General features: G+C 45.0%; 2 protein-coding genes across 7 annotated transcripts in view; one reads left to right on the top strand and one right to left on the bottom strand.

The window, feature by feature from the left end:
* Nucleotides 1-16,856, bottom strand: part of ASTN2 (astrotactin 2) — a 321,258-nt gene that overhangs the window by 81,435 nt on the left and 222,967 nt on the right. For both annotated transcript variants that reach the window (XM_089534892.1, XM_089534893.1), the window contains exon 14: nt 466-590. In XM_089534892.1, coding sequence (XP_089391018.1) covers nt 466-590 — 125 coding nt within the window. The remainder of the gene's footprint in view (nt 1-465; nt 591-16,856) is intronic.
* TRIM32 (tripartite motif containing 32) overlaps nt 1-16,856 on the top strand; it is a 47,896-nt gene that overhangs the window by 12,914 nt on the left and 18,126 nt on the right. The window contains exon 4 of one of the 5 annotated variants that reach the window (XM_089534899.1): nt 10,878-10,982. The exons of the other annotated variants lie outside the window; for them this stretch is intronic. The gene's annotated coding sequence lies outside the window, so the exon portion shown is untranslated. Of the gene's footprint in view, nt 1-10,877; nt 10,983-16,856 lie in introns of those variants that run through there. 5 annotated transcript variants of the gene reach the window in all.

The following is a 16,856-nucleotide window of genomic DNA, read 5'->3' as shown; positions in this document are numbered from 1 at the left end:
AGGTGCTACATGATTCCTTTGCATCCTGATATTCCAGACTAACACAGCTATGTCTCTGAATTCTAGGGGAATATGAACATTGCAAAACTATCCCATTCAATTTTGTGCACACATAGACCATTTGCAAATCCCAAGCAGAACGCCACCTCTATTTCCCTTCTGTGCAACTGGAATGGAAGCACAAGATATCTGACTAAGTGAACTAGAGGAAAGATATGTTCTACCAAGTGTGCTGAGATGGGGTGGTGGGGTTCAGAGCAAAAGGAATGGCTCTCCTTTCTCCTCAGCTAACATAGAAACCCATCAGATTACCCCCAGCATGCATTCTCATGTTAAGAGAATGCCCATGGCCAATGGCAAGTGACTGAGTCCCATCCTTCGAAGTTTGGTGAGCTCTGTCCTCAAACTCTGGAACAAGAGCCAACGATGCCAAAGAGACAACAGTGGATGGTGAAAGCTTCCTACCTGTGAGCAGTTGGAGGTTAGGTAGCGGCTCAGAGAGCACCCCACGACATTGCTCTTCGACTGGCAAAGGGATGACCATCAACAAATCGGCCAGTTGAGGAAAGTCCTTGATGAAGTTGTTCTCTCTGCAAGAAAAGGAATAGGAGAAGTCAGAAACTAGGCGTGGAAATGAGTCTGGTAGTGTGCTTGGGTGACTGTGATGAGTTTCTACAGGTAACAGAAATAAGACGGTCGGCGGAAATGTGTGGTTGTGTTCGCATTTGTAAGGAGAGAAAAAAAGTAGCATGACTCTTTGGAATCTAACATATGCTGCCATTTGTCAGGTTGAAGTAAATGAGCCATTTGCTATTTTCATTCTGAAGTTCTCAAAAGTGTCCAAATAACTGTTTCCTTCTCTTGGAGAGACGTCAGCTTGAAAGCATGATTTCTCCTGTGCCTTTACTGAAGCAACAAAGAGGTTTTCAACACGAGGTTGCCAATGAAATCCAGCTCTGTTGTAAGGATGTCTTGCATAGTTTCCCTCCCCCAAGTGAGTTCCATAAAGAAGTAAGATGAGTCTCCTGAACCAAGGACTTTGCAATAAACCATCCCTACACTTTTATTTTGTTTCGTAAAGCACTCTGGTCTTTTCCTACCATCACCGGTAGGTGAACAGGGAAGCATTGATCCTTAAAGGTGACGTTTCGAAGGTGCTAGACCTATCTTGAAGGAATGCATTTTTCTCGCATCTCCTACTAGCTTTTCTTTGCAATAAGGTGGAGTTGGCCCCAAAGGTTGCTCAAGGACACTGGAAGGCAGGGAATCTGACACACCAGGCCTTCAAAGGACTGCCTTCCCCTTGCAACTAGCAAAGAAAGTTTGGCAAGGGCTGCCGCCTGGAGCAACAATAGTTGCCAACCTCAATGCAGAAGACCGTGGATCGGCTTCGGCAGAGAGTCAGGAGGATGCCTTTGAGACGGGAAGCTGCCATTCAGCTTCAAACCTGGGTTTTTCTCCAAGGATTCGGAGTTGCTAATTAGCTCCCGCGAGAAATACTACATTGTTATTTCTCTCTCTCTCTTTCACTTTTTTAAAGCTTTTCGGGAGTTTTGGAATTTAAAAAAAAGCCCTGTCAGGCTGGCTATGGGAAAACGCAGGGTGGTGCCAATCTTGGTTCTTAAGTCCTCGTTCCCACCCAAGGTTTGCATTTGTCTGTCATCCCAAATTGTAGCCTACATGGGCTTCTATGGTCCTTTTGTCTTTTCTGTTATGACCCTCCTACTCTGTTTGTACATGGCACAAACCTACATGATGAGGAGCCCTTCAAGGCACATTTCAGCAGGCGTCACACATGCCTTTTACTCTTGTAATGTAGCAGCGGTATTCACTATGGGAGCCGACATTGTATGCAGAGACGTATATTCTTTTGACAAAGAAGCATTTTGTGTTGGCGTAGGATGCCCTGTCTGAAACAAGTGGTTGCTACTGGGCTGAATCCAAGTGTTAATCTCAAGTAGAATTTCTTGTTGTGTGCCTTTCAAGCCGTTTCCAACTTAAGGAGACTCTATCATGACAAACTTCAGCGTGGGTTTGCCATTGCCATCCAATGCGATGGTGTGACTTGCACAAAGTCACCAAGTGGGTTTACACGGCCAAGTCAGGATTCGAACCCACATCTTGAGAGTCCTAGTCCAATGCTCAAATCGCTGTGCCATGCTGGGTCTCCATACATGTGACCCATAGATGTGGAAGTTGGTCATAACCGCTATGCATAGCAACAACTAAGCAACCAGTGTCTTGATCAGGCAAAGGAAACCTGGTCCCTTTTGGAATATAATGTCCATAGTTCCTACATACTGTTCATGTTGGTTGTGGATGATGGGGGCTACAGTCCAAAACATCCCAAAGGCATCCAATTACCTATCACCTATCTGGATTATATCTGCTTGACAACTACATGGAGCCTCAGATACTCCATTTATGTTTACAAAGCTTTGAGGGACTTGTAGTGACCATTTTGTCCCAAACCCCGCCACCTCCCCTTTTCCCATTCAATGTGTGCAACGATCCGTCTTTCCCACCATGTTTGCTTTCCCTTCCGATTCATTGCTTCAGGGGCTTTGTGGAAATAACCAATATGAAAGATGCTGCATCAAATCAAGGCCGATCGATTGGCACTAAGCAAGCCAGGCCCAATATGGTGCAGATCATCATAAGAAAAAGGGAGGGGAGAAATGAATGATGCAGCCTTCCTCATGAATCCGAGACAGAGCGGACAATGAAATTATAGCTTTCTCCCTCCAACAGAAGCCAGAGTGGTATTTCGACAGAAAAGAAAGGCATCCATGTCGGATCAATTCAATCGCATAGTTTTGCTGTGAAGAATATACTGAGAGGTTATAGCAAAGGAGACTCAAGCACTTTTTCTACATAGAGGAGGCAACGAGCCCAAATCTTTGCCATTTTCTACTTAAAGGATTGTGCACCTTCAAGTCATTTCTATCTTATAATAACCCTAAGGCAAACCTTTCATGAGGTTTTCTTGGCACGATTTGTTCAGAGGAGGTTTGCCATTAACTTCCCCTGAGGCTGAGGGGGTACGACTTGCAACAAGGTCACTCAGTGGGTTTGCATGGTTGAGCCGGGATTTGAACCCTGGTCTCCAGAATCATTAAACCACCACACTGTAGATGTGGCCCATAGGTGTGGAAATTTGCTGTAACATTGAATATGCATGGAATAGACGGACTTTGCAACAGCAGAGGGACTACTCGCACTGACGAAATCACAGATGTCCAAGACATTCCAGGTAATAAATAAATCCAATATATGTTCCAAACAAGGGTCTGGCATGGCGATAGTGCACCGTGGCAGCCGAAAACCCTAGTAAATAGCTTTGTGCAGGAAGTGACAGCTCCAGCATCGTGGAACGCTGACTCTGCAACAGCAGCTCTTGGGCAGACAGCTGCTGTGACAAGAGAGATTTATGCCTCTGATGGATGCTGTTGCAAAGCACATGCTGGTGCAGATGCAAGATGCATTCTTTGTGGGAAATGGGGGAAGGAGGGTTTGCACAGCCATTTCTCCCTGCACAGAGGGACAAAACAGTGGGTGGGTGTTGGAAAGGGAACAATATACCCACTTCCCCACACTGAAAAGGGTATCCATCTTGTATCCACCATCACAGGAAATCTGTTGTTGTTGGGGGTGTTGTTGTTGTGTGACATCAAATTATTTTCGACTTACGGCGACCCCAAGGCAGACCTATCGTCGGGTTTTCTTGACAAGATTAGTTCAGGGTGGGTTTGCCATTGCCAGGCTCTGAGGCTGAGAGAGTGCGACTTGCCCAAGGTCACCCAATGGGTTTCTATGGCCGAACCCGAATTCCAACCATGTTCTCCAGGGTCATAGTCCAATGCTCAAACCACTACGCCATGTTGGCTTGTGATGTTTCGGTGGCAGGAACAGTATGCTTCCTTCCCCACATTGAAAAATGATAGCTATCTTGTATAGTCACAATGGATTTGTAAATGCATCCAATCTGCAAGGCAGATTTGGGGGAAGGAGCAATGCAGGATGAGGTTTTTGGAGAGAAACATGGACTGTGGAGTTTAGATGGATGGATAGACAGACAGACAGATAGGATGCAATTTAAACCCCACAACCAATGTGTTCCAAATTGGGTTTTTGGAACTGGGTGAAAGTCACAACCCAGTTTTCCAAAACCTGTATGAAAAGAGGGAAAAAGATGGAGAGGGAATAAGGGAAAGGCAGGCAAACAGACAGACATTAGGCTTCATCTTGTAGCCTGATATCTGTGGTGAGAAACAATTCCAATATGGAATGCATGTGCAATGTGAGGGTTTGCATTGATGAACAGAGGTAGGGAGAGTGTGTGTGGGTTTGTGGACCAGCAGAGGATTTGCACTCACATGCACAAATGGAGATCTGAGCGTGCAAAGCTGTTTTATTGTGGAAACCAGATGTTTCTGGCCTATCTAGGCTGAAAAGACAAACCCCTTTGGAAATGGTGAATTGCCCGGTTCCCTTAACTCTTTGCAGAACAGAGGAGGGGGCATTAGCATTGCAGGCTGCAAAAGGCAGGAAAAGAAGCTGCTGTGCAAAATAGCCCACATAAATCTATTTCCTTCTCGCAATTCCCCACTTGGTGGGTGGGGAGACATAGCACTGCAGAAAAGGCCGGCTGCACAATTACAAGTCGCAACCGGCAGAGGGCGATACCTGCTTTGCAACAACAGGCTATTCACACAATTGTCTATTAATGACAATTCAGCCTAAAAAGATGTGAAAGAGAAGAGTTTTGGCTGAATGCTTGTGGCCAAACAACTCTTCTTTTCAAGAGAAGACACATGGGAAGGAAGATGGTGTGTGGGTTTATATTTTCTAGGGTGGGCATGCTTAAAAGGTTGAATTGTTGTTGTGGTGGTGTGCCTTCAAGTTGTTTCAGACCTATGGTGACCCTATCGTGGGTTTTTCTTGCAAAGATTTCTTTGGAGGAGGTTTGTCATTGCCTTCCTCTGAGGCTAAGAGGATGCAACTTGCACCCAATGGGTTTCATGGCTGAGCTGGGAACTGAACCCTGCTTTCAAACCGTGACGCCATGTAGGCTCTTGTAAAATGTTGAATACAGGCAAATAAGTTATGTGTAATTACACGATTTTCCCAAGATATTCACGGGATCAAGTCCCAATCTCCTAAACTCCATAGTCCAACAACATCTGGAGAGCCATGCATTCTCCAACCAGAAAGGAGGAGGTGAGGAGGAACACCTCTCTCTTCTGGAGACCTTGGAAAGCAACTGCAGGTCAGGGTTGACCATACCAGGCCTGGACAAAGCAATCTTCTATGGAGTAAGGCAGCTCTCTATGCTGCTTGAGGCAGCAACCCTCCCTCCAGCACCCCTTTGCCAATCCATAATGCGCCAACGCCAAAGTATTAATTTGGGCGAGGCGAGGAGGAAAGGAGCACGACCCATGACAGCGATTAGCAGAAGCCACGAAGCATGAGATTTCATTACCTTTTCTCCCAGCTCGCACTGCTACCCATGTTAATCATATTATCATCCGCCCCTTTGTCCAATGAGGTGACGTTCCAAAAAGGGACAAATGGGGAAATTTGCACTGCAGCGCTTTAAATAATAATAATAGTAATTTTAAAACACCATCACAGCTCAACTGGTTTCAGCGCACTGGCTTTAAGGGCGAGTGGGTCGGCTTGTTACTTTAATGAGAGGCATGCAGCCAACATCTTGATTCTTTGCAAAAGAAAACTGATAGGGAAATAGACACACACAGAGAGAAAAAAGCTGCAAAGAAAGCCAACTGACATTTATGGGCCTTTTGGCTTGAGATGATGACTTAAAAGGCAGGTTGTTGACTTCTACTGGGAGAGTTGTGTTGTTAGGGCTGAATTTTGGGTTCCTGGCTAAGATCCTGTGACCATAAGCGCTAGACCTACGCAAATGCATCCATGCTTCTGTTGGGTTTGCTTGGCTGACAATGAAATGCAAGCTTGGAGGATTTGCTTTGACCTCCCTCCCAAAGAGCTGGCAACGCTAAAGTCGTGAACCTGTAAATCTGGGCTTGTTTTATTGAGAGCTGCTGGGAGACAGGACTGCAGAGCTCAGCATTATGGTCTTTAAAAAAAAGAAATGGTACTGACTTGTATTCAATTCTCAAACCCACAACACCAGAACGTTATGTATGTCGAATATGGGCTGACCTGAGTAGCGTTAAGTTTGAGAAAGTGTCTATTCCCATCCAGTAAGGGTGGGGTTCAGAAACAGAAAACAGGGTGAAGAAGCGGTAAGTTTGAGAGAAGAGAGATAGGATTTATTTATTTATTTTGGTGGGTTTTTCGGGCTATATAGCCATGTTCTAGAAGAGTTTATTCCTGACGTTTCACCAGCATCTGTGGCTTTGGCATCTTCAGTGAATGCCACTATCCATGGCTTGAAAATATTCAGAACATATATAAATTCCATGGAGAAGGAATCCATGGGTATGGAGTAAAACAAATGTCGAAGGAGGCATTTACAAAATGCAACCCCACAAGAGAAAAACATATGTCAGTTTCATATAATGACTCTGAACATAGGAAGCTGTTGGAATCTTGGCCAAGGGTTTCTTTCCCAGAGAATAAGATGGATTTTTGCTATTGACATTCTCCGTTGGCATTCTCCAAATGAAATCATCATATGAAGGATACAAGACAGGGTTTGCAGAGATAACCTGACTGCCAAACCTTCCTTCTAAGCCTCCCCACCGAAAGCCACCAGAATTGGACAAAATCAGTTCCTATAACGTCTGGGAAATGCTGAAAAAGAGTTTGACAAAGGCCTGAAGAGTCCCACCAAGCTGTCTCTGGATTCATGTCGTCCTTACCTTCACCTTACACCCAGGAGATCAGCACTGATTTAAGCTGTCGTAACCTCTGGCTTATTCCTTTGGAAAGGCTGTTTGTATTTTCCACACAGCGTTTACCCAGCTACCAAAGGCAGAACTGAGGCCATGCCTGTAGGGAGAATTGTGTTAACACCAGCTGAGATCTTCTTTTAAGTTTCACTGTCACAAGACACCTGGGTCTTCTTACAGTGAAACAATAAAGCAAATATTAAAAACCCAGTTAAGCTAGCTTCCTCTTGGATTCCTCCTATCCAAAATAAAATTGCCTCTCTGAGTCACAATGTTCTCACCCAGAGCTGGGGAGCATTGTTAGTATCCAGCATTGTTAGTATACAAAGGGTTCTTGTAGCACTTTTGAGACTAACTGAGAGAAAGGCGGTAGTAGCATGAGCTTTCGTAGACTTGATCCTTGGCTTTAGGCAACACCCTTCCTCCTGCCTTTGTCCTCCAGCGACCGTTATTTAAACCGAACTTGCCACCTCATCTCCCTACTCACAAGTTTTTGCATTGCAATGGTCATTCTCTCACACAACCAGCTTATATCAGTCCGCCTCTGGACTCTTCACTCCAAACATGCACCTGAGAAACTAGGCTTGAGTCTATGGAAGCTCATGCCATCACCCTCTTTCTTTCAGTTAGTCTCAAAGATGCTACAGGATCCTTATGTGTACTGATTTTCCAGATGAACATGACTATGTTTTTGAATCCACTGTTGCTGGAATACATCTCCCATCAAGTAGCAGGGTTTGGAGTTGCAAGTCCAATAATGGGAGCTGCAAGCCCAAACAGAGCCAGTGTGGTGTAATGGCTTGATGGTTGGACTATGGGAGATTAGGGTTCAAATCTCCACTCAGGGGTTATACCAGTGACGGTGAACCTTTTAGAGACCGAGTGCCCAAACTGCAACCCAAAACCCACTTATTTACTGTGAAGTGCCAAGTCCCTTTGACTTTCCAGTAATAAACTCTGTACTGGGGTGACGGCACATGTGCCCACAGAGAGGGCTCTGAGTGCCACCTGTGGCACGTGTGCCATAGGTTTGCCACCAATGGGTTATACAGATGGGCAGCTAAATGCTGGACCTGTATGCCCCGGATCAGTGCCACAGCAGCCCCATGCTGCCGCACCGATCCATACTGCTCCTGGAAGGGGCATCACTGGTGTGCTTGTGTGCCATGATGATGCCCCTTCGGGCCAGAGCCTTTTGGGCACTGTGCGCCACAGACGCCATCATGGCGCATGCTGTATGGACGGGTACCATGATGGTGGCCAAGTGGCAAAACTAGGGCTGGGGGCATGTGGACACCAGCCCTAGTTTGCCCTACTCCACAGTCAGGCCAGCACAAAGTGCTGGTCTGTACTGCCCCTTAGTCATGGAAACCCAATGGGTGAGCTTTATTTTTTAAAGTCACATTCTTTCAGCCTCAGAGGAAGGCAATGTCCAACTCCCGCTACACAAATATTGAAGACAAAGCCCAATGATAGGGTCACCATATGTCGGAAACAACATGATGGGGAGGGGGCATGTGCTTCCCATCCCAGCAGCAAACTTCCGATGGTGATAGATTACTGGAGAAAGTGGCTGCTTCAAATAAAGAAGAAAAAAATAAGTTCACTTCCAGATCTTCTTTAGGAAATAAGAGGCGAATGCTAAAACCACGCCTAAAGTGCCTCTCCTCACCCAAGAGTCGCCACAAGCAACCTCGGCACAGCTGGGATTAAGCAGAAGCCTTGCCCAGGTCAGAAGGATCACCTCTCGGGGAGAGTTAAAAATCTCTGGCATCCACTTTACAAAAATAAATTAACCACTCAGTGGGTGGGTGGTGGGTTATCAGCACTGTAATATAAACTTATCGGGTCTGTAACTGCGAGGTGCTGAAAATGATTCAGTCCATCATCTCTGGCAGAATGCCTTGGGCACCGTCTTGGCAGCCTTTTTCATCCGAGCAGCAGAATACTAATCACGCTGGCGACCGGCTCAGTAACACAGGGCTCGCTTTGGTGCTGAGGGATACCCCAGACGGCATAACCCGGGCCCCTTTACTTTAAAAGCACTTGATTTGGGAACACACGTGTGCACACAAAGCGCAGCAAGGAGCAATCCGCACCAAGACAGGGACTGGGAAATGAAAAGACTTCCTTCTACTGAAAGAACACCGTTTCTGCAAGACGCCTCTGCTGCAGTGTAAGAGGCAACAGGAAATTTCTGGCATCAGCTCTCTGGAAAGACACTTCAATCGTTGTTTTCCCTTTTCTATTCTCAGTGTATGGCACTACAAGTTTTCAAAGAGCATTTCAGGTAATAATGAAGCTGCGCGTCGTGGAAAGACAGAGACATAGAAAGCGAGGCTTAAGAGAACCTCTAACTGTTCTCTGGATGCTTTTCGGGGAGGTCCAAAGGGGATCTAGCTTGGCCCCAGTTGCAACCATTCTTGAGCCAGTTTTGATGGTCACCTATCTGGAAAATCAAGCAGTCCCTCTCACCTTCCTTTCATTGCTGTTGGATCAATTGGGGATTTTAGATAGTAAAGGGCCCCTTGCATGCCAATACTCTTCATTTAGCTCACATTTCTCCATTTGCTCTGTTTGCAAATGCATGGTCGTAAATCCTTTGAGTGTCTAAGCAGTTGGACTTCTAGGATCTCTGGCCAAATTAAAAACTCCCCTCTTTCTCTACCTCTCACTCTCCTTTCTCAGCTTCACAATGGTAATATTTTCATTTGTTGGTCAGGATATAAGTATTTCAAATGGATGTGCATCCTAAAAGTAATCAATGAAGTTCTTTAGTACTTGATGCTGCTTGGTTATTGCTTCTGTAGATGATGATGATGATGATGATATTTTTTACCTAAGCTAGCCACAGTCAGGAATGTATGGAAAACTGAGGCATGTTACTCTCCTAACTCTGTTGAGGGAGGCTGTTTCCTAGCAAATCCAATATTCATGCCCCTGGAATATACTCCTATTTCTCACATACATGCTAGAAATCAAGAAAACTCTTTGTAGCAGTCATCCTCCAGTTAGTAGCCCCAACCAAGGTAGACCCATTAAATCAATGGGATTCAAAGAAGCCGTGGCTTTCTATTCAGCAATTGATTCACAGCCCTACTCTATTTCAGGTTAGCAATTGGATTATGGCCACAGAGTTAGAATGATCCTAAGTGATCACCTAGTCTTCCACTCTGTAGTAGGTTTATCCTGGTAGGCGAGGAGTTTATAGTTTATTCAAGTAAAGCTACTTCTGAACCTAGTACTGTCTATTCTCACTGGAAGAGGTTCAGCCACCTTGATCTCATTGGAGAGACAGGGTATTATTATTATTATTATTATTATTATTATTATTATTATTCACAAGCTCAGGCAGATGTGACATCCCTGCAACCTGACCCTGCTAAATATGGTGGTGGAGATTAAATCCAGGACTTTTTGCATGCAAAGTTGTGATCTGTCTTGAAAAAAAGAGAGAACCACATGATGCATGGTGGAAAGAGCATGCATCAGAACATCAGAAGAGCCCCACTGGGTCAGATCAAAGGCCTACCTAGTCCAGCATTCTGGTTCCATAGTGCCCAGCTGGCTGCTTCCGGAAAGCCCCCAAGCAGGACATGAATGCAGCAGAGCTCTCCATCTTATGCTCCCGAGGAATCGAAACAGAAAGGCATACTGCCTTAGGCACTGAAGGGAATTAAATAATTCCTTTGAATTCCGAGTCCAAAAAACCCCACCTCCCCTTGGGTTTTGGGTTTTTGCATGGAAAAAGTGTAAGCTGTGTTCCTTTCTGGTGTTGAGAATCACTGCAGCTCACAGCTCTTTCAGACAGGAATTTGCACCTAGTGATTTCCAATCTTTTTACATTTCAGCAGTAAAGCAAGGTGAATATGTTTATGTATGTGTCTGTGTATCAAGTTGTTGCTACTGTTAAGAGATAGGAGGTCATTGCCAATCTATGGCAAATTGTCTAGAGACCCCAGTTGGATCCATATCTACTTCTGCCCATTCTGGATTTAGGGGCGCTGAAAGGCCATGGTGCTACATGCATAAGTTAACCAAGTCGACCAGACTCCATGACTACCAGAAGACGCATCAGAGAGTGCTGCAATGCATCTTGAAACAAAAGCACCCCAACAAAAGGTACTCAACCGTGCTTTCGAGTGCCACAAAAACAAAGGCAAGTCAGACTTTCTAACAAGGCACCTAAGTGCTTGATTCGATGTTTCCTTTTCCCTTCTTTGTTTCCAACCCGCTCTCTTGCTTATTCTACTAAACTGTCTCCCCTGTGCTTTAAACTCTGGATACGCAAAGGATCTCGCATCCTCTGGAGTGTCTACTGGGAATGTCAGAAGACTTGGCATGGAACGAAAACAGATTCGGGGGAAATTTATGGCTCCCACGGCAACACCTTGTTCCTATGTATGATGCGATGTTAAAGCATAAAACCCTCGATTTATGCCTTAATTACAAAGTCACGGCGGCAAGAGATTGTCAAGTGCTAACTTTTCTCGCTCCCAACTTCTGGGGAAAACCAAGGGCTGTCTTCTTTTCTTGGAGGCATCTGCAGCGGCTTACGCCAAGCCTTAGATCCATGCAGATCGGGTGCAAAGTAATCCGGAGGAACGGTTTGTCTTTCTGGGCCTTTTCTCTGTGTGCACAGAGAGAGTACAAGGATGGGCTTCTGCGGAGTCATGTAGTTCAAGCAAATACAGTATTACACAACCTTTCCACCACAGACCCCCTAACTCAAATACAATGTGCTTTTTAAAAGTTCACACCTGTCAGGCAGTTAATCCTCTTGCAAGAAGAAGCAGGAATGATGTGCTGGCAGAACATTACGGGGATGTTTAAAGAACTCAACCTTTCCTAGTTGCATCAGAGTCAGGCAGCGAGTGGGAAAGGAAAGGAAGACTTTTGGCTGCCTGCTTAATGCGCATCAAGTAAAACAATGGTTCCCTCATATCAAGCGTGCCCCCAGAGCAGCCATGCGTATGGACAACTTGGCTGCACAACAAGTCTGCAAAGTAGGTTAGGCTGATGTTTCATCCACAGGGCTGCCATGCTTCCAGCTCTATGATTCTATGGGCAGCTAACAACAACAACAAACCGCTCTGGGAATCTTTGGGTTGAACGGTGTGGTATAAATACCCTAAAGAGATGAATAAATCCATCCTTTACTATCCAGAGGGCTGAGGGTCTCTGAAGTTATACATCAGAGCTTACTAAGATAGGGACACCTAAAACACCTGTTTCAAAGCAGTCCAAGTTTCCATGCTTCAAACTATTGCACCATCCTGGCTGGGCTCCTCATAATCTGCCCTTCCCAATGGGCATGCACAGGATAAAGGTGTAAACCTAAAGCTCCACATGCCCTAGTATTTGAGCACTGAGTAGATTGAATATGCTTTTGTTGGTAACCCTGCTACACTGCATTCCCCAGGCCCACGTTGGGCCTTAAGCAAAGGAGTCTGCAATGTGATTTTGGTTGATACAATTATCCAGTTGGAAGGATTAGTTAATCAAGGATCAATTGTTCCTCTGATTGGATGGAGGGCCCTTGGATTCAGTGGCTTTGCATTTCAACACACTTTGTTCATAACAGAAGATTATCTTCTCTTCTGCTGGATGAAGAGGAATTGTGTATCTCTCAAAAAGGCTGTGATGGTATCAGCATGAGCCCCATGCTCAAAGGTAGCAAAGCCAACTGTAGGATAACACCTGCCCCATTCTAATTGAGAATATACTTTGTCATTACATGATGCTACAACTGTTCTATGCAATCTTAAATGCAGATACTTCTATGTTGTTCCAGCCATAAATCATGCTGACTACGTTTTTTATTCTCTAGGACAAAAGCTTCCCAAGATGCCTTGTACTAAGTCAGAAAACGGATCCTTTTAGTTTAGACTTATCTAATTTGCCTGGCAGAAGTTCTCCGGGGTTTCAGGAAGGGTTCTGTGCCAACCACACCTGAAGATGCCAGAGAGTGAACTGGCATTTTCCTTCCATGCAAAGCAGGTCCTCTGTCACTACAGACTACAGAGGGGCCAGACTGTACGTTTTTATGGAGTGTTGCAGCTTGTGGTGTTAGCTTTAATCTATCCCCCCCCCCTTCCTTTTCATGTAACCGCTGCAACTTCACAAGTCTAAGTTTCTCATCCTTCATCTGACTGACAACTAAAAGGAGCAGTGCTTTAGATATATAATCTAAAAACAAGACAAGCTGACAAGCAAATGTGCAATGAACATCTCCAAGGATTCCTTGTAAATATCAGAATTCAGAAGATATTGCAACATGCTTTCCCTTCCTTCTTACATGATTGCTCAAAAATAATAATACTTCTCTTGGTCACATCTTGCAAGAACCTATCCATCAACAGGGGCCAAGTAGAGATTCTGGATCCATGTGGCAGGTGCAAGTGTTGTGTGGTCCCTATATAAACCCATTGGGTGACCTTGGGCAAGTCACTCTCTCTCAACCTCAAAGGTGCAGCATTTCTTTATGTCATGCAAACTGGGAAAGGCAAAACTTTCTTTTAGATGGCAGGAGCGGGAAGCGAGAGAAGGAAAACACAGGGAAATGGAGGAAGAATGTAGACTTCATCGCTCCATCTCATGCAGTGGCGTCTTTTCCATTCATAACATCAATCTGATCAGCATATTGCCCACAAGGGATGCACACTTTCTCATCAACTGCATGAAGCTCAGGGGCTTCATAATGACAACCGGCAATGCCTTCTAACCTTCCAGATGTTCACTTGTTGGCCCTTCCAGGAACCAAACATCTGGCACTAGCTGTCATCTCTGCAACGGGAGGGAGGAAACGGCAGCATGACGTCTGAGCGCACTTCACTCCTCTCTGTGAACACCACCTGCCACATCCGTTCAGCAGTTCCTCCCCTGGATCAACCCCTGCCGGGTTATGACATGCCATTAAGCTGCTCTGGGGTAATCTGGAAGCTGGAAAGGAAAGGAGGGCAACCAAAACAGCCCGACCTCTGGTTCTGAAGGAGAGGGCATCTGAGCACGTTGTCTGCTTTTAAAGAGGAAGAGATTTCTGGAGTGAGACAAGATGAAGACGGGATATAGATAGAGACTGGGCAATGCATTGCCCTCCACATGCTGTTGGACTTTCTAGTCTTTCCATTCTGCAAATGGAGTGGAAGATATAGAAACTGGCCAATATGATGTCCTCCACATGTCGCTGGACTTTCTAATCTTTCTAGTCTGCAAATCAAGCGGAGGAAATGGGTTACAGATAGAGACCGGGCAATGCATTTCCCTCCAAATGTTGTTGGACTCTCTAGTCTTTCTAGTCTGCAAATGAAGTGGAGATGGGTTGCAGATAGAGACTGGGCAATGTGTTTCCCTCCGCATGTTACTGTACTTTCTAGTCTGCAAATGGAATGGATAGTCATCTGTTTCTGGATTGCAATGGCCATCAGTCTCAAATGCTGCAAGGAGAAGCAAGGAATGATGGGAACTGCAGGCCAACAGCACCTGGAAAGCCACTGGTGCAGGCCAAGGTCTCTTTCACACTACAAAATTGTAGCACTATGGTACCACTTTATTTACTATGGCTGTCTCCTAAAGAATCCTGGGATTTGCAGTTCAATGAGGCACTAGGACTCTCTGGTGCAGACATACAAATACCCTACGAAGCTACAAATTCCTGCATACCCCTAGGATGAGGCCATGACAGTTAGTGGTATCCAAGTGTCAAAACTGTGTAATGTGAAAGATATTCAATAAACTACTGCTGGAGAAATGGCTCCATGGAACATGCAGAGGGGAGAAACTTTCGTTGGGTCAATTCGTGCTCAAATGAAGCCAATGTTTGCATTTCTGCAGAACTCTTCTTCAGAATTAGGTGGTTAAATATACCTAAGGATGGGCTGTATGTTACTCATCCAGCGTTATGTTAGCCTTTGAAAATTCAAAGAGTTTGCAATTCACGGTGGTCAGATCAAGAGGACACATACTGTCAGGAAGGAAGGGTTGAGATATGCAGCATGGAAACAACAGAATCCGGTTCATGTTGTGTATGGGCTTTTTTTCTCCTCTGAACTATGGATTTGGATGGGAAAATATATGCTGTTAAATCCATTTAATTTCATAACTGATAAGTAATGATGATTCCAGAGACGCTAAACAACTCCAGACTTTCAGGAATCAAATAAATACATTGGTGTAGAATTGCAATACAACCAATCACGGAAGATCAGCTCATGATTTGTAAGGTAGGTTGTTGTTCCAAGCATTTCCGACTTATGGAGACCCTAAGGCCAAGCTAGTGTGGTGTAGTGGCTTGAGCGTTGGACTATGACTCTAGATGAGGGTTCAAATCCTGGGTCAGCCATGAAAACCCATTGTGTGATATTGGGCAAGTCAAACTCTCTCAGCCTTAGGGGGAGGCCATGGCAAACCTCCTCCGAACAAATCTCACCAAGAAAGCCCCATAATAGGTTCACCTTAGGGTTGGCATATGTCAGAAACGACTTGAAAGCACACAACAACAACAGCAACAACAGCCGCAGCCAACAGCAAAGTTCATCTCGTTCTTCCAGAAAAGCAAAACAAAATATGGGAGGCAGGGTTGGGAGATAAAGACAAAGAAAGCACTTTGGCTTCCCAAGGGAATGAGAGGCGAGGTGCTTAATAAATCTCAGTTATTATTATAATTGTAAAACCAATTTCTGCCACATTGCTTAATAATGGGGAGTAACTGTGCAATAATCCCAGGTTAAAATTAGAATCATAAAAAGTTAGAGACAGTAAGGACCTCCTAGGTCAGCTATTTCTGCCTCGTGCCAGAAACTGCATCATCCCCTGACTGTCCAAGGAAGAAAGAGAGATAGAAATGCAGAGAGAGAGAGCTATCTCCGGTAATAAAGTCCAGACCGTATCGGCAAGGAAGCTGGATCCGGAGGCTGCGACAACCTCTCTCTCGGCGTTGGGGCTATAGAAAGACTTGGCTGTCGTAAAAAGTTGTACTGATTTAGTAGAGAGAAGGTAGTGTGGATTGACCTTAGGTATGTCACATGCTCTCAGCTTCAGAGGGAAGGCCATGGCAAACCTCCTCGGAACAAATCTTGCCATGAAACCCCCTTTATATGTTCGCTTTAAGGTCACCGTAAGTTGGAAACGACTCAAAGGCACACAAGAACAACAACAGCAGCAACACATCTAATACATAGATGTTGCCATAATTCTCTTCCGCAGAACTGGATCAAAAGTATACAGGACTGGATTGGGAGGATTATCCCTCACACACAGACACCCAAAAAATCACTCACACACACTCACTCCACATTTTGACATTTAACATTGTTTTGTTGCATATTTTCAGGCCTTTCAATCCAGGTTTTCCCCAGTTTTCTGGGATGAATGGCAACCCTATATGAAAAGGATTTATGTCAAGGTCCTCCATCTGCTTCTCCATCTCCATTCATGAAGATCTGTCCAAACCTTACTCCAAATCTGTCAAGACATTCTCAGACCTCAGCTAAACCTCATAAGAACCTCAGTTTCACTTTAACTCTTAAACAAGGAGAGGCCCAGTCTTTTCTAAAGGTTGCCGTCATGTACATTAGACCCACAGGTAGCTTCACCTTCTGTGATGGACGTCTCACACCTTTTTCAGACTCCGCTCTCGTCCGATTTGAGCCCTAGCAAGCATTTTCACAACAGACGAGGATCTCTGCCTATTTCCCGTCGAAGGCTAAGCCTTCAAGACCGACATCCTGAATTCGGAGGTGCGATGGAAACACTTTGCACAACGAGAATCCAATTTCCTGCATGTTTTTTTTTTTGGTTCTGTATAGTTATATACAGAGAGGGAATTGCTTAAGGATGGATGTGGAGCCATGTTAGATCAGAGCCAAAGGCCTTCTTCTAGTGACTACTAACCAAGCTCATGAGCAAGACCTCATGTGAGACTCTAGCCTTCTCTGTCAGAGAGCTCTGGTGCCACAGCAAACTACAATTCCCAGAATC

Source organism: Sceloporus occidentalis, unplaced genomic scaffold (genome assembly GCF_023333645.1).
Source record: "Sceloporus occidentalis isolate IW3139 unplaced genomic scaffold, rSceOcc1.0.p SCAF_8, whole genome shotgun sequence".
Lineage (NCBI taxonomy): Eukaryota > Metazoa > Chordata > Lepidosauria > Squamata > Phrynosomatidae > Sceloporus > Sceloporus occidentalis.
Note: the sequence above shows the minus strand (reverse complement) of the source record. Positions and strands in the feature narration are given on the sequence as shown.